The sequence below is a fragment of the Conger conger genome, chromosome 2 (assembly GCF_963514075.1).
Source record: "Conger conger chromosome 2, fConCon1.1, whole genome shotgun sequence".
In the NCBI taxonomy this organism is placed as follows: domain Eukaryota; kingdom Metazoa; phylum Chordata; class Actinopteri; order Anguilliformes; family Congridae; genus Conger; species Conger conger.
Genome location: NC_083761.1, coordinates 49,251,308 through 49,274,091, shown reverse-complemented (window position 1 = coordinate 49,274,091; position 22,784 = coordinate 49,251,308). Strand labels below are relative to the sequence as shown.

Sequence of the window (22,784 nt, the reverse complement as noted above, 5' to 3'; positions counted from 1 at the left end):
TAAAAACAAAAAACAAAAACTCACAACTTTAAAACTGAATATATGATTTATTATTAGTTTCTATTGTCATGGTACTTCAAAATCGACAATTAAATACGCCACCTTAAGCTTTCTTATGCACTCATTTTTAGGAATGACATTTATTTTTTAAGTTGTGGAACAAAACAAATCACAGCTTCTTGTAAACATTAAAACAATTAATACACCCACCAACAACAAAACAAATCTTCCAGTTCTTGAAAAGTCATCTAAAGAAAAATAAGACATTTTAAATTGAGTGCGAAAGGAAGACGGGACAAACGGAGCACAAGGAGCTAATGTCTGTGCTGCCCCCATTTTGTCTGCTCCTGTCCTCAGCCACAGGAACGCACAGGACATCCAGCACCCCAACTCACCTACAGGCCTCAGCTGCTTCTGCTGGCCCCTCACTCAAAGAGCAAAGCTCTCAGACTGCACCGTTACACTAAACCGTACAAGCAAGGTCCTCCAGGCGCAGTGCATGCGCTGAAAGCACTAAAGACTGAGGGCTCTATTTTCAGGCCGGCGTATGGCGAGTGGTATTTTCATCATGGATTTTGACGTGCCCGAGTCGTTCGGTAATTTTGCAATTCACCGTGCGCCAATATGCGAGGAGAGCCACTGCTGGGTGTGTGTCGGTCAAGATCGAGCACATCGCAATTTTAGTGCAGCTCATTGTAATTTTTGTCCCAGTCTAGTCTGTGAATTGCAGCCATGCGACCTGGTGGTCAGACCAGGTATATGAAACATGATGAAACCACAACCAATTCAATCCCACTGAGGTCAGTTCAGCCACTTGCAGACTGCGGAAATTGCCAGAGGTGGGAAAAGTACCCAGAAATTGTACTTAAGTACTCAAAAATAAAGTAAAAAAGTATCTACTTTTAAATGTACTTAAGTATTTAAAGGTAAAAAGTAAACTTTTTGCTAGGGATGAAATGAAGAGACAGAGGGCACATTTATTTAGCATTGAGATGAGATCAATGTTATTTTAGATTACATCAGTTAAACATAGGTTTATGAATTTTTCCTTTTTACCATGGAAAACAATTCCCGATAATTGTTCGAATCAGACTGGAATGTAATGCCGCAGACAATTTGCTAAAATGTTCAAAGTCAGGACTACAAACAGGGATTGAGGAATTTTGGCCAGGATTTAAAAAAAGTGGCTAAATTTTTATTTTTTTATTTTTTTAAGTAATTGAGTGAAAGTACAAGTATAGAAACTTAGAAACACTCATATAAAGCACATATGCCCCCAAATAGTACTTAAGAATAGTAACAAAGTACAATTGCGCAAGAACTTTCCACCCCTGGAAATTGGCAGTACACCCTGCACAAAGCACGGCTTTGGAAAGAGGTTCACTGATTGCTTATCCATGAATTTGGAAATATAAACGCTTTCACTGTTAATATTTGCAGCATAATCCAGCCAGTTTTCCTACCTGCGCTGTGTGCTTTGAACAGAGCACTCGTAGCCTCTGGCCAATACCAACTGAAAATACCAACGCTCATTGGTCAGGCCCAGTGCACCCGTGTGCTGCCCCATCGACTGTGCCCATGCAGTGTTGATTCCGAAAAATAGAGCCCTGAGTTTCTGGACTCGCCCAAAGCAGAGGGGTGCAGAGGTCTCTGGCAGTAAACCGTCTTTCTGCTGGTAATCACATGCAAGGGGGACAAATATTACATCTGGGGACGGCTTGCATAGTCATTATCAGTTTGGGTTTGTGGATTGTGTAATTATGGTTCATGGGAACAGGGTGGAACTGGTTGATCTGTACGCGATTCCTCCACAATCTTTCCAACTGGCTATACTGCCTTCTTAATTCAGATAATACGTCAGCCACTGTTATTATTGCTTGAAAAGTTGCATTTTTACATCCCATCTAGTCTGTCAGCAATGTGCCACCCTTGATTATTTGTCTTCACTGGGCTATACAGTTTCAAGTACAGTATTAAGACAAGAAATCAGACTTTGTTCTGAAGTGAATTTGACTCAGGTTATGAGCAGACATCCAGGATTAGGGTTGTGATTTGTGCGGCTAGGCTAATAAGAAGGGTGCTGTAAGCAGTTACAGATGGCCAATGACATGGTTTACAAACATCGGACTTACAAGACTACACGTAACCTACAGCAGCAGCGAGAATTGTATGCAGTGCACAATTCACTGAGTTTCTACTGCTACAAAGCGCGCCATGCAGTTAGTTGAGCATGGCCACCAGAGCTGTGGATGGGCAGAGCACCAATGAATGAACACACAAGAGCAACTTTACTGGTCTGAACTTGAAAACAGTGAACAACAATTCCAAGGTTGCTTGACACACAATTTCCATATTTCCCGTAGTTTGAACTACACAAACAGTACAGAATGGTATTATTTCTGGCATTACAGTAACATACTAACACTACTACTCAAATGCATATTGTGATCGAATGGCGTCTAATACAGTACAAACACTTAGAAATGAGTAAAGTTGGTCAGAAGTAACCAATTCCTTAGTTACTACAGTATGAATTTGTGGGGTTCAGTGCATTCCTAAGGATTAGAGTAACAGAACAAGATATTTGTTTTGAGCTGAAGCAATGAAACCACGAAATTACAACATCAATTTGCTTGGAAAAGCGAAAGTTTTTTCCGATTATGCACTTTGTTTTTCTCCACTCTCCACCCATACTAACTGAATCATGTGGTTTTGGCATAACATTTTGGAGTACACCAAAGCAGTCACAACCCAGGTGTAACATCCATCCAGGGTGCAATATGCATCATTTTAATTGAATACTGTCATCATGCATTTCCTTCAGGATTATATCCGTAAGTAAAATTCTCAATCTTTACCACCCAGACCATAAAATGCACTCATTTTCAACAGTGCAAATAAATACCACAATTTTGTTCCTGTTCATATTATTCTGAAAACCAAAAGAGGCCATTGTTCAAATGCGACTTACTTGCATGTATTTATTTGTAATAAACATTTGTTGCCAACAACAATGTCAAATTCCCACTCAAATGTGCCTATTTGCAACCGCAGCCTGTTTCCACGCACATTCTCCACTGCGGAGTTAGGAGTGTAGACATCTGAGTTTCTCCTCTGAAACATGGGGTCACCGGCCCCCAGCTAAGCTCAAACAGCGAAGGGTCGAGTCGGAAGAAGACATTTCATACTTGTATGGTATTTGGACAGTGGTACAATCCGAGATATTTTCGCTCTGTTCCCCAGCACTTTTTGCATTTCAAATGAAAAAAAATGTATATTAAAGTTAATATTCTACACGGATATTAAAAGTTCATATTCATATTCAAATTAAAGGTGACAGTCCAAACCTCCAGACCTCCAAACCTCCAGTCCAGACCTCAAATCCAACGTAGTACGAGTACAGAGCCAAAAGGACAGAAATTGTACCACTGTCCAAATACTTCACTGTATATGGCCTTTGCAGCAGGGATAGCAATGAACGCAGACCGCTGACCGACCAAACCCTGCCATAGCCTGGGTGTCGCAATCACCAATTGCACATCACCCTTTGGAGCTACCGACCACAGCTGGCACTGGAACGGCTTGAATTGGATCTGAAACTATGGGGCTCATCCATGTACCGCAACGTGGCGCCGGACCTGAATGAACACTCAGCAGCCCATCACTTATTTGTATTTTAATAGCACTTGGCACAGGTTACCCCTGAATGCCAGCTTCAACTGCACCACAGTGTGACATCACTGCCTCAAATGGCCACCTCCTGCTGGATCAGCTTGAGAATACCTTAGCTATATACTAAGACAGATGCTGCCCCTTGTGGTTGTACACAGAAATGACAGTGGAGGTGCTCTGCCTCAGTGCCCTTACTTGCTTGACCGTGTAATGAAAATAGTAGCCCATGTCACCTGTATCATTTTGCTGCTCTACCTACACAAAATCAGGGGAGAAGCTGCAATGTGCACAGAAGCAGCAATGTGCGTCTAACCAGAAAAGTATAACCTCTTTGTCAAGGCTGGAAAAATGTCCTGTATCCCAATCTGTACTAGACTTTCAGAGTAGTGGTACTGCTGCAACAATTACTGAACTATTACAGTCTTTATTTAACACATCGCAGAACTTCAATTAAAATCCCCTTGATGATTTTGTGTTAATGTACCTAATTTCTGCTGTACAAAAAATGTACCGAACCTTGAAGTCAAAACAGAGGTACGTACCGAGCTTTGTGTACCTTACACCCCTACTGGTTATCCAAAGCCCAGTGTTAGAAATTCGTCTTTGACTTTCACTTTGATCACTGGCCTAAATTATGTCCGGTCCAAGCACCACTCTTGAAAGACTCGGGGGAGAACCCTGCATTCTGAAACCTGCTGAACTGTTGGGCTAAATCATTCCAACTGTGCACTCCTACATACAGGACTGCTGGGTGACTCACTTCTTGCCCAGACACTGTACGTGTGCATGAATGGACTCCATGGTTTGGTGTCGAATCTAAACCATACCAGAGCCGACAGTCATGCAGGGAGACAAAAGAGCCCATTGTGCTGGCTCTAGTGAGGATGGGCTTCAGTGGATCAGGACATGCAAGAGTGAACCGCAGAATGAGACGCAGCAGCTGATATCACATGCTTTAGGAGAGGGCACACGCTCGCCTGCGCTTTTACAAATCAACAGCAGGGGTCGCCAATGTGCATAGCCATGCAAAGGCATTACAAACTATGGAAAAAAGGGGGAAACCATAAAAAATGTATATTATATTACTCCAGTAAACCAGGTATGTATGAATAAATAGGAAACATTATATTATACATTTGATCTGCAAGAGCCAGGGTGAAACTGCAGAGTCATCGTAGGCCTTCTCAAGGGCTGAAAAACAGCAGAACAATCCATTTCAGAGGTCAAAAATCAATGGCACTGCTAAAAACCCATAAAAACATTAAAATACTTAAATAACAAAACAAATCCGTCATAGCTTGATAAGGTGCCATTGTGTTCCTTGCCCTGTTTGCTTCATATTAATTATCAGACATATAACCATAAAGTTAATTTTAGCTGCTCTGCACGTAACAACCAGGGAGTTATGACATCTTGGTTACCGAGACTGGCTTATTAATTTACTACTGCTAGACATAAGTTATGAAACGGTTTGTTCTGAAAGACATGATAATGCATATTTAGCCCAGGGACCATTTCACTTCCCTGGGCATTTAATGTACAATACACGCACAAACGTGACTATTAACAGCAGACTTTGAACTGTTACTAAAGAAAAAGAAAAGCGTATAATATTGATCATAACACACAATGCTAAACTTCATAAGCAAGTACAGGATACTCTTGATACCCTATCTCACAGTCATTTAGCTTTCTAAACTAAGCACACGCACACTAAAACACACACGCGCACACACACATAGTTGGAAATGCTAGAAAACAGGCCTGTTTTTATAAATATGCTGAAAATGAGTGGAGAACAGTGCGATCCAATCTAACAACATGATAAACACGCATACATAATATATAATAAATATGTTTCAACACAAACCAATACTATAATCACCATGGCTATTTCAGGTTATGCATTTGTTTTCAATCATTTTCCATGAAATTGCCATGGTATTCCAGTTAGATCTAGTTATGGGCACACTAGAAATAAGGGTTAGAGGGTATTCAGTCACCAAATATTTGCAATAATTGGGTGTACTTTTTACGCTTTTAGTGTAATACGTCACCTCTTGCACTGTACCTGCCCTTCAAACTGCTAAAAGCATCTGCTAAACCAAATAAATCAGTCAGTCATTTTCAGAGCTAAACAGGACTACACATTGTTTCACCCATCTGAATACGGAGTAATAACATTCTAAAAATATAGGATACTGGCTGCAACGTTAAAAAATTAAAATGTTACCAATGTTAGCCTGTATGTGAACTCAATATGAATGCTAACCTTCATGGGGAGTATGAGCAATATCAGTATCCCTTTCATGCTTCGCCCTTCTTATTCTGTGTCAGTGAGATGAGCTCTGTCCCGGCGCTTGGTCTTTAGCCTCTCTGGGAGGCTTGGCTCCGCTCTTCTTTTCCGCCTCAGCCCCGTCGCGGCCCTTCTTTCCTCCTTTCTCCTTTTTCTTCTCCTTCTTCTGCCTTTCCCGTTCCGCCTTCTCCCTCTCCTTTTGTTCCCGAGCTCTGGCCTTCTCCTCCTCCTTCTCTCTCTTCTTCTCGTCCTTGCTCCTCTTCTGTTTCTTGCCCTCTTCCTCCCCCCCCCGGGCCGCTCCCGGCTCCCTGCCTGGGCCCGCTCTGGCCGGGGGCTTGCCGGTCGTGCGCTGTTCAGGCGCGGCGCTGGGGGAGGGGGAGTGGGTGCAGGACGGAGTTGGGTTTTGCGGGGCGGGCTGAGCGTGCGCTGAGGCAGCATCCTCGCCCTGTGGAGGAGAGGCCGGCCTCTGTGAGGGCCCGTCGGCGGGGCCCGTGGCGGAGTGGGGCTTGTAGCTGGGGGCCGCGGCGGAGCTGGGCCCCTGCGGCACCTGAGTCGCCGCCCGTTCTGACGCGGAGCCCCCAGAGAAAGAGCCCGGTTTGTACTGCGATCGGAAGCTGGCCGTTTTGGACCTGCGGAAACCTGGGAGAGAGAGGAGGCTGGAGGAGGCCCTCAGGGGCCCCGGCGACGGGGCGGGGCCCCCCAGGAAAGAGAAGCTGCCCTGCCTGGAGACGGAGGAGGAGCAGAGCTTCAGCTCGTTGAGGGCACGAGTGCCATGCATCCTGCGGCCAGGCTGGTGGGTCAGCTCCCCCCTGGACTGCCTCCACTTCTGCACCTGGACACTGCTCTCTCGCTCAATAAGGGCCTCCGTCACGCCCAGAGAGATCACCTGCAGGCAGGGCACACGGACTAGCACTCCAATACTGATTCACACAGCACTTCAGTCATGTACTAGTACTCAATACTGATTTACACAGCACTTCAGTCATGTACTAGTACTCAATACTGATTCACACAGCACTTCAGTCATGTACTAGTACTCAATACTGATTTACACAGCACTTCAGTCATGTACTAGTACTCAATACTGATTCACACAGCACTTCAGTCATGTACTAGTACTCAATACTGATTTACACAGCACTTCAGTCATATACTAGTACTCAAATACTGATTCACACAGCACTTCAGTCATGTACTAGTACTCAATACTGATTCACACAGCACTTCAGTCATGTACTAGTACTCAATACTGATTTACACAGCACTTCAGTCATGTACAAGTACTCAATACTGATTCACACAGCACTTCAGTCATGTACTAGTTCTCAATACTGATTCACACAGCACTTCAGTCATGTACTAGTACTCAATACTGATTCACACAGCACTTCAGTCATGTACTAGTACTCAATACTGATTCACACAGCACTTCAGTCATGTACTAGTACTCAATACTGATTTACACAGCACTTCAGTCATGTGCTATAATCACGTGGCCTGCACATCTGATGACCAGAAACATTTTGGTTAGGTTAAGGCCCGGCTACGGTCATGTATCAACACGGTACTGCAAATGTTGCATATTAATACACCAGTTCTGTGGTCAGTCCTGCGGTCAGTTCTGTGGTCATCTATGAAACCTCCACAAGTCAGGTACCTCCTGCACGAGCAATTCCTCCCGCAGGTTGTCCAGGGGAATGTTCCGGAGTCGCTCCATGGTTTCATACATCCCCTGCAGCTCACGCAGCTTCTCCACAGACCCCAGCATCTGCTTCAGCAGCACCAGCCCCACCCGGAACACCACCTTCACCCCTGAAAGACCACACACGGGGCTGTCAGCAATTCAAAAAGACCCGCTTTCCTGTTAAGTGCATTAAGACAATCAGTCTCAAGAGATACGTATCATTAGATAAATCCCATTCCTATCATTAGATTATGTAACACACTACGCTTTATTGACTTTTTAAATCTTTTTTTTGTTAATCTGCTTGTAATCTCAGCCTCAGATGTTAAGCACTCAACCAATCATATTGCCTTGTAATGAGATTTGACAAAAGCAAGCAAATTATTTTCAGCATTGCAAAGCATTTTTTAGGATAATCTTTGCTGCATCTTCCATACATTTTAATTTGTTATAAAACAAGGCCTTGCAAAGGCTTTTTGATGAACTTATTAACCTTCAAAAATACACTGCAGGTGAGCTCTCCTTTTAATAGACATTACGGAGAGTCATTCTGGAGACAGATTATCCTCCATTCCAAACATTATATCAGCTAGACCAGTTCTGAATTTACCTTCCGATAGATTCAATAGATCACTGAATTACTGATATTAACAGGGCTCCAGCCTTCAAAACAGTGGGCCAGGTGCTATATCTGCAATGTTGCATTTTACCTTAAAATAAATGTCAATAGTAAGGACCTCAAATGCGTGATACTGCTCTGATTGACTGACGATTGGAAAAAAACATTTTCATATTGCACTTTTGGAATTATATCCACGGCCTGTATTGCTCTATGGCCAACACATTACATATTTTGGAAAGAACGGTTCGGCTAGTGCATTAATAATGCATAATTGTCCCGATTGAAACGTTGACCGTCACGGCCCACAAATATGACCACACATTTAGCGTTACGAACGGAAAGCACGACTAAGTCCCGATTGGCGCAGGGTTATGGGGAAAAGCTGGATGAGGAGAGAGGCCGACCTTCGCAGAAGAACATGTCCCAGACACGCAGCACACAGCCCCAGGGCAGGCTCCGGGAGAAGATGCACATGAACCACTCCGTCATGTACAGGATGGGGTCGATCTTGAACTTCTTCAGGTGGCGGTAGGCCATGGGGCAGACGCGGCGCAGAATGGAGAAGAAGATCTCACCGTCCAGCTGGATGGCTTCCTTCAAGAAAGACCAGAAAGTGACGTGTGCTACGAGCTATGCTCGTGTCATTATTACTAGGGTTGTGCTCGCTTAGACAGTTTTACTGCTACTTTTGTTTGGCTATGTAAGCTGTTCATTGCTGTTCCTACATAAGTGTATACCTCATTGTTCCTAATGCGGTTTTATAGATGTAATCCTTTGTCATCAGATTCATTTACAAGGCCCAAGTCCAGGTAATTCCCAGCACTTGAAACTGTATTTCCCTCGAGGGCCTTCCAGCGCACTTTGCTGCACGTCACTCTGGATAAGAGTGTCTGCCAAATGCCTGTAATCTAATGTAATGCTATAAAGTTGGAAAAAAAGTCTCCCAGTCTGTTAAGTTCCTCCAGAGCTCTTTAGTGGCTTGAAAAGAGCCACCAGTGTGGTTTCACCACTTGCGTTCAATGCGTATGGAGGGAGTGTGAGTTACACTATTACATTACATTACATAACGTAATAGAGGGAGCGTGCGTTACATTATTACATTACATTACGTAATAGAGGGAGTGTGCATTACATTATTACATTACATTACATAACATAATAGAGGGAGTGTGCGTTACATTATTACATTACATTACATAACATAATAGAGGGAGTGTGCGTTACATTATTACATTACATTACATAACGTAATAGAGGGAGTGTGCGTTACATTATTACATTACATTACATTACATAACGTAATAGAGGGAGTGTGCGTTACATTATTACATTACATTACATAACGTAATAGAGGGAGTGTGCGTTACATTATTACATTACATTACATAACGTAATAGAGGGAGTGTGCGTTACATTATTACATTACATTACATAACGTAATAGAGGGAGTGTGCGTTACATTATTACATTACATAACGTAATAGAGGGAGTGTGCGTTACATTATTACATTACATTACATTACATAACGTAATAGAGGGAGTGTGCGTTACATTATTACATTACATTACATAACGTAATAGAGGGAGTGTGCGTTACATTATTACATTACATTACATAACGTAATAGAGGGAGTGTGCGTCCTCACCAGACCGGCGCTGTAGTATCCAGGCAGGTATTTCTCACAGATCTGCACCAGACACCAGAAGGCTTGCTAGCAGGAGCAGAAAGACAAGGGGCAGAAGTTAGCTCCTCCAAGGCGCACGGGGCGGGAACACATTCTAGCACGTTCTAGCAGAGAAACTATGAAATTCGGACACGACAAAAGCTCACCTCCGCCGGCATGTGCATCAGTAGCACCGCAGCCACGGGGGCCTGGGCCTGACAGTAGCCCTCCTCCGGTCTGTACACCGTGTAGGCCTTCAGTATACGATACAGGTCCTGCTGACTGAGACAGATAAACAGGGGCATTTTTAGTGCCATTTCAGGCCCAGTAATGGGAGACCGCTACATGCTGTGGGATATATGTGCTGGGCAATTACCCGTGGCCCCCACGAGCAGCGAACATCTCGTGGAAGGGAAACTGTCTGTGCAGGTCCTTCTCAATGATGTCCAGCCACTTGTGGTCTCCCTGCTCCCTGTCCAGCTCCTGAAACCGGCACATAGGCGTATACGAGTGATAAAATACTGACCAACAGAGTTTACACAAGTATATACACTCAGTGAGCACTTTATTAGGTATTTATTAGACTTGGGTTTTTATTTTTATTTTTATTATTTTTTTTACTTCTACTGCTGTACCCTACCCTATCAACACTATGATGTGTTGTGTGTTCAAAGATCCTTCTGCATACCATTGTTGTAATGTGTGGTTATTTGCGTTACTGTCACCTTTCTGTCAGTTTCGACCAGTCTGGCCAAGAATCTCTCATCAAGGCGTTTCTGTCTGAAGAACTGCTGCTCACTGGAGTTTTTTTGCACCATTATTTGCAAACTCTAGAGACTAGTGTGCGTGGAAATTTCAGGAGATCAGTTTCTGAGATACTCAAAGTGCCCTGTCAAATGCCATTTTTTCCCCATTCTGATGGTTGATGTGAACATTAACTGAAGCCCCTGACCCGTATCTTCATGACTGTATGCATTGCATTTGCTGATTAGATAATCGCATGAATAAGTACGTGTAATAAAGTAAAAATGTTCCTAATAAAGTGCAGGCTTATTATAGACATTTAAGCAAATTAAAATACACAGAAGGCAAATAAATTAACAGTATGGTGAATAAAATCTGTCTCAGGTCCATTTAATGGATAAGAAACACACAATGGTGTATTTTCATGATATCGATAAAGAAGAAAAGATTATGCTACAACATCAGAATTGAAACAGCACTCCCTCCACCCACATGTGCATTTCTGAACAGACACAAATAAGCAGACGTAAATATGAATTTACACGTTGAATATCTCAAGACAATTTGGATATTTGCTATCAAATACACAGCTGTGAAAAGCAGGACTTAAACAAGGAAAGAACTGGCCCATGGAGAGGTGTACACTAATGCAACAGTGACTGTCATAGCAGGGAAAAGCAGTGCGTGGCATTAGCTCCCACGTCTCAATAAATCTCTGAATTACTGAGACAAACAGGGCTCCACCCTTCAATATGGGCCTGTTTAGGGCCAGGTGCTATATCTGCAATGTAGTACCTCAAATGCATTGTGATACTGCACTGATTGACTAACGATTGGAAAAAAAACCTTTTTCATTTTGCACTTTTTAATTGTACGGCCTGTATTGCTCTATGGCCAACATGTTACATATTTTGGAAAACACATCTTTAAAAAACGTTGATTGAAGCGTTGATTGTTACAGCCCACAAATATGACTATACATTTGGCATTATGAACGGAAAGCACGACTAAGTTCCGATTGGCGCAGGATTATTGGGAAAAGCTGGACGAGGAGAGAGCCCGACCTTCGCAGAGGAACATCTTGGCTCCAAATGCTGAGCACAGCAAGCTACCCTGCTCCTCTGCTCCTCTGCTCCCTGCAGCTGGCAGTGCAACACCGATGCAGCTGCATTCTGCTACAGCTCTGTGCAGAAAGCCCTGATAACTCTGCCCGCAACTGCAAAGCAGAGCGCATTTTGCACCTACACGACAGTTTCACAGCATACTTCCTCTAATTGTCGGTTTTTTCAAAGCAGTCTCTGTTTGAGGTTCATTCTGTGCGGTTTAATCTTAGTAAATGAGCTTTCCAGAATGTTTTTTTTACACAACAGATTCATGACATACCTATCTTGACTCATATCTTGCATTCGTTGGCCTAAATGTAAAGGTAGAATCTGTCTGCAAGCTCAAGTACCTCGAACTTGCCAGGGTTGGCATCCAGGAGCTCCTCGCTGTTGGACAGCAGCTGCCAGGCCTTGGCCCTAAGAGAGGAGGGGATGCCCTTCCTGCAACGCAACTTCACCTGAAGGACACACAAACGTAGACCAATGATAACAGCACACACAAACACAGACAAATGTTTTTCCTTTCAGTCCAAATGCAGACGCAACATTTGTTGTATTTAATTTGGGTTTGCAAAACATTGCATTACATTAATGGTATTTGGCAGACGCTCTTACCCAGAGCAACGTACAACAAAGTACAAAGTGGATCCCCATTGCCAGGGATAAGTGTGCTAAAAGATCCTAGAGGGAAGTACAATTTCAACTGCTACCTGTACAACAAAGATAAGGATTAGGGCCTATTTCATCATCAGAATTTTTAAATAGTAATACCGCAACACACAAATGTATGAATAAACTGCTTACCTAGCCAAACAAAACTAGCAAAGGTATCATCCTCATGACACAAGTAAATAACACAGGTAAAGACAACAGTTTTTACCTGCGTTAAAACTGTAAAGTACAAAGACAGACAGAAACACATATGGTATTAACAGACATCCACATGTGCAAACAGACTCATGATAACACCCAGAATGATACAATTATTTCATACTAGACCACGGGTTCTATCAACCCAGTGGACAGTGTTCAGTCGGAGGAAGGACTCCATAATTAGAACTCTTCACCAACCAATTACTTTCCTCTGAAACATAACATTTTCTGCCTTTCTGGGAATGTTTCCTTGCTTGGTAGTCAATTTATTACTGGGAAATTCCAGCGTTGGATGTGACATCTGGACACAAAATGACACACAAAATCCCTCGGAAAAACAGAACAAATACCTTCTGGAAGCGACGCGAGACCCATTTATCCCAGTTGTTGAACATCTCTAGCCACTTCATCTCTCTTTGTCTTGCAACATCCACTTGGATATCACTTCTTTCACTGACATGCAGAGGAAGACAGGCTTATTAATGGAAATCATGCAGGCTGATTTTACAGTAGTACATTTACTCGGCACCCTAAGGGAATCAGAGGTGCCTGAAAAGTACACACACACCAAAGACACTGTTCCACTGTAAGGGTAATTTTCTTAATTGGCAATGTGTGTGTTTAACATGGAGACAATCACGTGATTAAAAAATAACCTTTTATTTTAATCTTTATTATAATGAGACCATGTATGCTGAATTAAGTGCTTAGGAATTATGATAAGAATCTTCCTTCCCCAAACAGAAAGACAGCCTGTGAGATTAATGTCTCTGTTTTTCCTAGCTTACATTCCAGTCTTTTGGCAAGGTTGGAGTTTTATCTGGTGACTAGATAATAATTCCAGGTTGTCAGCATCACATCTTCCTTGTTTCTGTCTCCGCCCTGGCAGAAAAGTGTGTATAAGATTCGTACTATGTCTGATTCAAATCAGCCGGTAAGCTCTTTCACTTTCTGTTATTTCTTTGCAAATAAATAAGAAAGTTAATGCTCACCTGTGATATGTAAAAAGGGCATTCTCCCTAACACCACCAATATAGGTACAGTATTTTTGTTGTTTAAAGGCAATTCACCATTTTGTATTGCTCTAGGGGCCCAGTTGCTTGCCAAACAACTTTACAGCACCTGCTATTTTCAGCCATAGCTGCCAATGGCGTGACCTCGATTTGAACACCCAGTCACAGGGCTCATGCTTTTGCTGTGAACGAGCCTCTTTACAGGCTGAACTACTAAGAGGACAGGCACATGCTTTTAAAAAGAATAATAGCTAGACATTTCCAGAATTGTCTTCACAGTTGTATACACGATATATAAAGGCCCAAACAATGTTAAGTGATCTAGGAAATATTATTTGTAGTAACCGTAACTACGACTGGGTGTTACATGCACAAAGTTGTTCAAAATCAAGAAGAAAAAAAGATGAAGAAGTCACGGAAGGTTGTTGTAACAACATGTAGGCTACATTGCGAGGAGTGAGTCTTTGATGGAGCACCTGTTGTCACTGACAACATTATTGTAACCGGGTAGGAATGCTTGTAGCTTGTAAATCTGATTGCAAGAACTGACAAGGATGAGAATCTATGCCAGTGCACTCCAGAATGTGCGCAACTTTGTTTCTCCCAGCAGCTGACAAAATGGTTAAAACACTGGAGTGTATATTATGGTTTATACTATAGTTACCATGATCCAAAACTGACAAAAAAAAAATCACAGAAAGCACTACAAACAGGAAAATCACAGAAATTCCCCAAAAAAGTAAAAAGAAATCACGGATTCTGTGACACCCATGACTTCCATGACAAACACCCTGTTGTAATTATCACATTGAAATACCTACAGTAAATCAGGACATGGGTCATGCTACCTCACTCATCCTTTGCATGCCCAATTAGGGAAACAGTCTGCACACACATCTCTAGTTTGATTAGCCTATATCTGCCTTAATGCATGCAGGCTTGCACAGGCTTGGGTAGGCATGGCAAGAAAGGTTGCAGACACAGGCAAGAGCAGCACGAAAGGCTGCGAGAGTGGGTGGGTGCGAGCTGAAAAGAAAAGGCCCATACAGGCATCGGAAAGGTATGGCAACGTAGATTCGGTATCAGGTTCGTAAAATTTGGCGTTTGTTTAAGCTCCTGATCTGCATGGAATGTCTGAACTTGTGTACCGGGTGCATTTTTAAAATTGTGTTTAACTACGCATTTCAAATTATTCCCTCACCCCACTTGTGAGTCTGTTGGAGAGGTTTGCGGTGGGCTGATTAAGTAGTTCGCTTTGGGCAGGGGAAAGAATTTACAGACCAAACAATTTCAGGAAGTAGACCATTCTGGAAAGAAGAATGCCAGATAGTAAACGTTCTACTGTATACTCCAGAGGAGTGTGAAGCAGTAGGCATCACTCCAAAGTATATGTATATATAATTCTGTAGAAATAGCCATAGAAAGCTGCCTATTTCACACTGCCGCTGCAGTTGCCATATTACTTCTGTCCTACAGTACAGCTTGGTTCAAGCGCTATGGTTGAAATTTCTTAGTACTCAAAGAGCCTTCTCTATTTACAGATCAGTGGGGAAAGAACTTGCATAATGCAATTCTAGAAGAGGCACGTAATGCAAACACTCTTAACCAACTCGTTAAATAAAACAGTAATTGGCAGAAACAGAACCCGCGCTGTGCATCACACTCAATAATACAGTTCACGCATCTTTCCCGGAAGGTCCGGGAGTCTCCCGGAATTTGTCACCTGCTCCCCGATACCCGCGAGTGATCAAAAAAACTTCCACAAATCAGCGACCTGCACCCAGACAGGAATGAAGTCTAAAGACCTGCATTAATCCCGTCGCAAATTAATGAACCAAATAAAAGTGTGGAGGAGTCCCCCTACATCATGTAATGTTTAGGGGACCTGAACTCAACTGTCAACTTATCCCCTCCCAACCAGTCCGGCTTCAACAGCAGCCACTCCACTGAGACCGCCCCACTCACGGTCACTGAGGCATTCCACTCTGCTAGGGACAAATCCCTCTCCTCTGTCCTAATCCTCCTCGACCTGTCCGCGTCCTTTCGCTACAGTAAACCATGAGATTCTGCTCACTGACAGGGATGGGCATCGCAGGATCTGCACTCACATGGTTAACTACCTACCTCTCCGGTCATTCCTACCAGGTGACTTGGAGGGGCTTAGACCCTGACTCACGTCCCCTACAGACTGGTGTTCCGCGGAGCTCAGGTCTTGGTCCCCTCTTCGCTCTGTACACCATGTCTCTTGGTTCTGTTATCTCTTCCCATGGCTTTTTTTACCACTCTCATGCTGATGACACCCAACTCTTTCTTTCCTTCCCTCCAGATACTCAGGTCACCACTGCCTGCTTAGCTGACATCTCTGCGTGGATGAGCTCCCACTGCCTGAAGCTTAGCCTTGGCAAGACAGAGCTTCTCTACATCCCTGCTAAGTCCTCCCAGACAAGCAACCTCTCACTGACTGTGGAGGACTTTGTAGTATCCTTCTCCCACATAGGCAAGGATATTGGGGTGACCCTCGATGACCATCTCACCCTTGCTGCATCTGACCTGACCACCAATCAGCCCAGGTCTACTCATGTCGCCCTCAACTGGCCGTCTATTGCTGCAGGCTCAGTTTCAGTTAGGCTTGCTGCTGCTGTATGTACAATTCTGTGCTTGTCGAAGTCAAGCTGCTTTGCTAAACAGCAAGTCCTGACTGAAAAATGCTGGGTAATGTATAATGTAATGTAAATAAGGGATAATGTAATCGACAGGTACTTTTTCTAAAATTGAAAGCGCCAGATCATTCTCAAGCTCTAAAACTATAAGTAGGGTGGGTGAGGGTGCATTTAATGCATCTGTTTGGTCTTCGGAATTAGTTAATAGGGATAATAAATGGGTTGTGCTGTTACATTGTTATGATCCTCCACATTGTAGCAATCTCAGGGATTATGCGTTTTTTTATTATGTCAGTGTACTAGATTTGGAGGATACTGACCACTCATTGCTTTTGAGTGCTTTGAGGTGATAATGGGTGGATTTTATTGCAAGATGACTAGCTAGCTAGTATGTTTAAACTTTGCACAGTTTTTAGATGTAGAAACATTTTCAATGTAGCTAGCTGGCTATCAATCTCCAAGCCCAGTGTTCGAGTCGGGAAATATGTAAATAATAGCAACATACAATACGTACGGACCTAATACGTTGCCTTCCCTTTAAGATTAAGTTATTGCCTTGTTTACCTCTCCATCACTACAGTGCTGTTGCATGTTCAAAAGAAAGTTACGCCTGTGGTTGGATTGTGTGGCATTCCGGTGTTAAAAAGTTTAAATCATCACCAGCAGTACCTAGCAACTCTCTTTCTTACATTTACATCTATTTACATCTATCATTCCAATCCTACCACTTCTCCTAATGACAACTGGTGTTATTTCCCAGTTTATGTATTATGACAATTTCTGATGCCATATCCAGCTCACCTGCCCTCACTGTACTGCGATCCCCCGAGGAAGCCATACTTGTCAGTCCGCCTGAACACAAGTCCGCTGACTTCAGAGTCTGAGCCCAGGGAACTGCAATCCTCCCCAAGCCCTGACAGGGATTCCAGTGTTCCTGACATTAGGCTGGCTGACTCAAGGTAGCTCAGGGTGTCCGGTGCTGGCCTCTGATGCGTGTTGGGCAAGGACAGGGTTGCAGGAGACTCATGGATGCTTGGAACTGGGGGGAAATGCTGTATCTTGGGGGTTACTGAGGGTTCTACAATTTTGGGGCTGCTTGGGAGGTCCTGCTTTGGTGAAGATTTGGTTTGACAATCAGGGATTTGCTTCAGGTTATCGCCATCTTGTGTTTCTGGGGAATTGTGTACAATTGCTGGGGTAGCAGTTGCATTTAAGGTGTTGTCTGAGGGGAGCAGAAGATCTGCTGATGCTGCCGGAGGGCACAGGGGCTGGGGTTCACCAATAGGACAAGAGTTCTGGTTCTCTACAACATCTGGGTAAAGATTAGGGTGAGGATTAACACTGGGAAAAGGGCAGTTCTGTTCGCTCAGCCCCTGCCTATCCGCAACAGAGTCAGGTTGACAGAAGGCCATTACTAATGGTCCCTCCTGTGTGCATTGTGCTTCCTGTCCCAGGACTGTGGGTGACACAACTCCTGTAGCCATTTCTTCTCCCATAGGCCATTCTTTCTGCTCTTCAGAGCATTCAGCAGGTGAGGTGACTGCACCTTCCAATGCTGATTCCTGAGGGGTAGAATTAGGTAGTACAGATGAAGATCCTTTCCCATTGGACTGAAGTTCAGTTTCACTTACAGGGGGTGCCAGCAATGTGGGGTCATTATACAGGCCAGACTTTAGGACAGAAGGATGTTTTGGGTAGTCTGAGGTGTCTGGAGGTGGCTGAAGATCCGAAGAATTTGCTAAGGATGTATTTATGTGGGCATCACCCAGACCTGGGGGAGAGGGAGTGACTGTAGAGACTTCAGCCATTTCTTACAGCCACTGCCTAGGTAGGAAGAAAGGGAGAAAGGGGGATGGATAGTAACAGAAAGGAGAAAGTTACGTTATTATATTCATTAAAAATATTATTCATCCATTGAATACAGTTCAACTACATGTGTTATACGAGACATTTCAAAGATGATATGCCTAATATCTTCAAAGAGTGGTGCAGCCTATTCATAATCTTTCTACTGATTAATAAGATAATTTCAATCATTAGTTATTACACAAATTAAAACAATTGACCTGTTGAAAACCACCCCAGAATAATAAATAAATAAAAAGCTGAAATGGATGTTGTAGCAAAACTAGGCAAACATATGAAGGTATTTTAATTATGTTTGTAGTCCCATATTTATTTGAGTATCATATGGTTAATCAAGACAAGGCAATAGATAATTAACAAAATATTTAGCTTCCCTAAGCTTTCGGGTGATAGACAGTGGCACATTTTTTGTTATTTTGGTTCTGTACTCTAGCACTTTGAGTTTGAAAGGATACAACGACAATGAGATTGAAGTGCAGACGGTCAGCTTTAATTTGACCGTATTTTCATCAATATCTTTTGAAATGACAGCACCTTTTGTACACTGTCCACCCATTTTAAGGTACTAAAAATATTTGTTGAATTGGCTTCACAAATGTGCATCTGGAACATTGCAAAAACCCTGGGCATGCCCAAGTCAACAGTATGGTTTCATTATTAACAAGAAAAAAACATCTGGAGAACTCCATTATGTCACAAGACCTGGTAGACCGAGGAAAAATGTAGTGGATGACCGGAGAATACACTAGGAATGGTGAAGAAACCCCCCCAGACAACAGATCGAAAACACTCTCCTGGATGCAGGTGTACATGACATGTGTCAAAGTCTACTATATGAAGAAAACTACACCAGCAGGACTATAGAGGGTACACTACAAGATGCTAACCACTGATAAGCCTGAAGAACAGAAAGGCGAGATGACAGTTAGCTAAAAAGCACCAAAAAGGGCACCACAGTTATGGAACAAAGCCTTGTGGACAGATGAGACCAAGATGAACATGGGCCAGAGTAATGGAAAGAAGAAACGCCCATGATCCAAAGTATACCACCTCATCCGTAAAACATGGCGGAGGGGCTGTTATGGCTTGGGCTTGTATGGCTGTCAGTGAAATGGGCTCAACTGTCTTCATCGATGATGTGACTGCAGACAGAAGTAAAACAATTAATTCTGAAGTCTGCAGAAATATTTCAGCTGCTCTGATGAAACCAAATGCCTCCAAACTTATTGGAGGGCACTTAAACATGCAACAAGACAATGACCCAAAAAATACTGCTAGACAATGAAGGGGTTTTCTTGGCGGCCAAAGAGAGGAAAATCCTTGACTCGCCGAGTCAATCACCGGATCTGGATCCAATTGAACATGCATTTTACATGCTGAAGAGGAGACGGCTGGCAAGAAGTCCCTGAAGGAACTGAAGATGGCTGCATACAGGCCTGGCAGAGCATCACCATTCTATTCTTCACTGTATTCTGATAATACAGCTGACAGTCCACACTTCAACCTCGTTGTCATTGTATACTTTCAAACTCAAAGTGCTTGAGTACAGAACCAAAATAACAAGAAATTTCACCGTGCAATGAAATGTGGTGCTCACTGTATACTGTATAACTTTATTATTGTTAATATCGGAGCCGGCTCAGGCCGCTAATCGGCTTCTGTGCAGTTACGATACCTAAGCTACAGTGTTCCAGTACTGTAGTTTTGACACCCTTGCTGCCTTCGCTGTCATTATTATGTAGATAGAAAGAGCAGCGAGGAAATTATGATTGATCAGTTTGCACAATCCAACTACGTTTCTGTTATATTCATCCTAACTACCTAACCAATAAACTTGCAACTGACATGGTAACAGCATTTACGTTCTGTCATCAAGCACCGCTAGCAACCTAGCTAGCTCTGTGTATGCATAGGCGTTAGCTAGGTCTTGCCTCCATAGTTTCACATCCTCTACACATCACTGAATTTGCCAATTTACTCATTGGACCATCATCTAAGTCACTCATTCGGAAAACAGAAAAAAGTAGGATTGGCCCAACTTCCCTGATCCACTCCGTTCTCACTAGGCCCTCATGCCAATCCCCGGCCTTCCCTTACTATTTCGTCTGGCTCTACTCACCCACAGCCACAAATGCACGAAGGGTTGCTTCGGCCAGTGTAGCCGGCGAGTGTTACTCCACCGGGCGCTCCATCAAAGCCTCAAACCACTACGGCTGCTCCAGATGAGGCGGAATGAAAAGAATAGAACGAGGAGAAAAGTGATGGGTGCTGAAGACAAGGAAGCTGAGAAGATGTTCTCCTACTAGCAAACTAGCCGGGTAGCTTGCTAGCTAACTGGCTGGCTACATTTCGAATTCGACTTCGCATCGTTCGCTAGCTGGGTAACGTTAACTAGCTGGCTGTACTCTATCCATCACTGTTATTTACGAAATCGGGTCGCGTTTATTCGTTTGTCGAGGTCATTGGTTTTGTATCTTATATCCTTTTTATCACTCCGTCCCTTAGAGTCAGTCAGATTTTGCCACTTGTAGGGCTCGACTCTCCGACCACATTTCCTATGACATGACACTGACAGCAACATGCGCACTCCCGCATATGCATGTACTCGGTTCAGACAAGAGATCAAACGAATTGGCATCGCGCCATGAGTAACCTCTCCTGCACGCACGTGAACAGAATCGTAGGTTGTAGCTGTAGAAAATTGCGAAACATATTAATACCACCTTCGCTGATAAACTAATACAAAACGTTATCCCGGTGTTGTCGCAATGTAGTGACATTACTTAACAATTACAGAAGCAGTGTGAAAACATTGTGTTAGCTGAAATACTTTCAGTCAGACTACTGCGCATTTAGAACCCAGGCGAGGCACTCCTAATCCGTAAAATAATTCCACCAAGGGGTTCTTCAATTAATTATAATTATAAATATGCTGATGTACACATTTAAATCCGGTTTAGTATATATTGGAATTCATATTAAGAATATTGGGTATGGAGTCAACATTTTTTTCAATATACCAATACAATACACACCCCAAGTGTTGGCTAATAACAGAAATGCGTTGCACCATCGATACAGAACATTCCAATATCAATACCAAGTGTTTTTAATGTAAAACAACTTATTACAATACATGGCTACTTAAATGTACGGTATTACTTGGGATGTACCCACTACACACCAACCAAATATCTATTAAAAGTATTGTCAACAACTATAATAACATACATTTCTATTCAAACATAAAATCTGTATTAAAAACATCAGAATTGTATGGGTGTGGTCTGGACCACCTAATCACCTACCTCCTCAATGCCTCCCAAAATGTACCACCCACAAGTAAATTGTATTGGAGAGGAGGTAGACTGGGAGAGGGATAAGGTTGGTAGAGGGAATAAGAGTTGAAAAATGGACACAGAAAGGCCCTGGTGGGGATTCAAACCCAGGATGTTTTTGTTGAGGTGGCAGTGTTATCCATTACAACACCATGCCACCACATAGCTCTATACAAATCTGATGAAACTATTGAGATGAGATATGCAGTGAGATTAAAACATTTATTGCCCGTTCGGTCAAGTCCTTCTTGATGTCATGGCCCAATAGCTCTGGCATAGATAGAGTCTGGTAATAAACTGAACTCGACTGATTTAATTGCCACATAGGAAAAGATGGAAATGTTTAGACTGGTATAAGATGATACTGAAATGCTATTAATGCTTAATGCATATGATAATAATGCCATACAATGCAGTTTGAAGCCATTCACAGATTTACCTTTACAGTCACTTTTAAGTAACTCAGGTAATAGTTTTGGCAATAACTCAGGTCAACAGTAAGAAATTATAAGACCAGATTCTGATGCAGCGTTTTCCTTGATGTGAATACAGATAGGCAGATTTGTGGTTTCAAATAGTCTTTATTTATAGACAAAGGCAGAAAGATGTGTTTGCACTTCCATATCAATTTAATTATGGAATGTAAATTAATTAATTGATTGACAATTCTCGGTTACTATTAAATGCATATGTTACATACTGAACTACAAGTTCGCCCCTTGTCTTAAATCTACATTTGTGGAAAAATGAAATGAACAGGTACATTTGGTTCATATGACTATGCCACTTACCACAGACTGTTTTGCGCATGTGTTGCCTGTGGCTGCAGTGTGAAAAGAAGCAGCTGGCTGGTAGGCGCCTGTATCGGAGTTGTCTTCACTCTTGAACCAGTAGCAAGGGCCATACATGAGCATGCTTGTACATTATTCCATAATTGGACACATTCTTCTTCAGAAAGATTCTTCATGGTGGCCTTGCAATCGGCCTCTGCATGCCTCTGCCATATGTTTGCAATCTCTATAGCTCTTTATTTTCTTTCCCATTCCTACTCCCAGTAAGAAAAGAAGGCGTAGACCTAATATTTGTCATGTTATCAAATGAAAAATGAAAACGGATTACTGCATAGGCAGGCTTAAAGGAATCCCCTGTATTTGATGGAAAATAAAGTATGTACATAATATTGTATTAACCACAATATATTGTTATAAATTATTATATTTTGTACAACACTGACAAAAGGTAAAATCTA

The 22,784-nt window shown here is 42.7% G+C and overlaps 1 protein-coding gene across 3 annotated transcripts; it reads right to left on the bottom strand.

Moving 5' to 3' along the window:
• Window positions 1-27: 27 nt before the first annotated feature.
• On the bottom strand, window positions 28-20,747 carry LOC133121857 (TBC1 domain family member 10A-like). 3 transcript variants are annotated; one of them, XM_061231369.1, is made up of 11 exons: window positions 20,317-20,747; window positions 19,248-19,339; window positions 17,133-18,155; window positions 13,009-13,111; window positions 12,136-12,243; window positions 10,315-10,421; window positions 10,106-10,220; window positions 9,921-9,986; window positions 8,679-8,868; window positions 7,626-7,780; window positions 28-6,854 (listed from the first exon to the last, which is right to left on the bottom strand). In XM_061231369.1, the coding sequence occupies exons 3-11, from the start codon at window positions 18,137-18,139 to the stop codon at window positions 6,006-6,008; spliced, it is 2,700 nt and encodes an 899-aa protein (XP_061087353.1). In that variant the 5' UTR covers window positions 18,140-18,155; window positions 19,248-19,339; window positions 20,317-20,747; the 3' UTR covers window positions 28-6,005. The 3 variants fall into 3 exon arrangements, with proteins under 3 accessions (XP_061087353.1, XP_061087352.1, XP_061087354.1); XM_061231368.1 differs by lacking the exon at window positions 19,248-19,339; XM_061231370.1 differs by lacking the exon at window positions 19,248-19,339 and having other exon boundaries at window positions 17,133-18,151.
• Between the last annotated feature and the right edge of the window lie 2,037 nt (window positions 20,748-22,784).

Coding starts and splice junctions, on each gene's coding strand:
- LOC133121857 (XM_061231369.1), bottom strand. CDS start 18,139: ATGGCTGAAGTCTCTACAGTCACTCCCTCTCCCCCAGGTCTGGGTGAT. Junction 10,422..12,135: donor CCAACCCTGGCAAGTTCGAG/GTACTTGAGCTT, acceptor TGCCGGTTTCAG/GAGCTGGACAGGGAGCAGGG. Junction 6,855..7,625: donor AGGAATTGCTCGTGCAGGAG/GTACCTGACTTG, acceptor CCCTGCCTGCAG/GTGATCTCTCTGGGCGTGAC.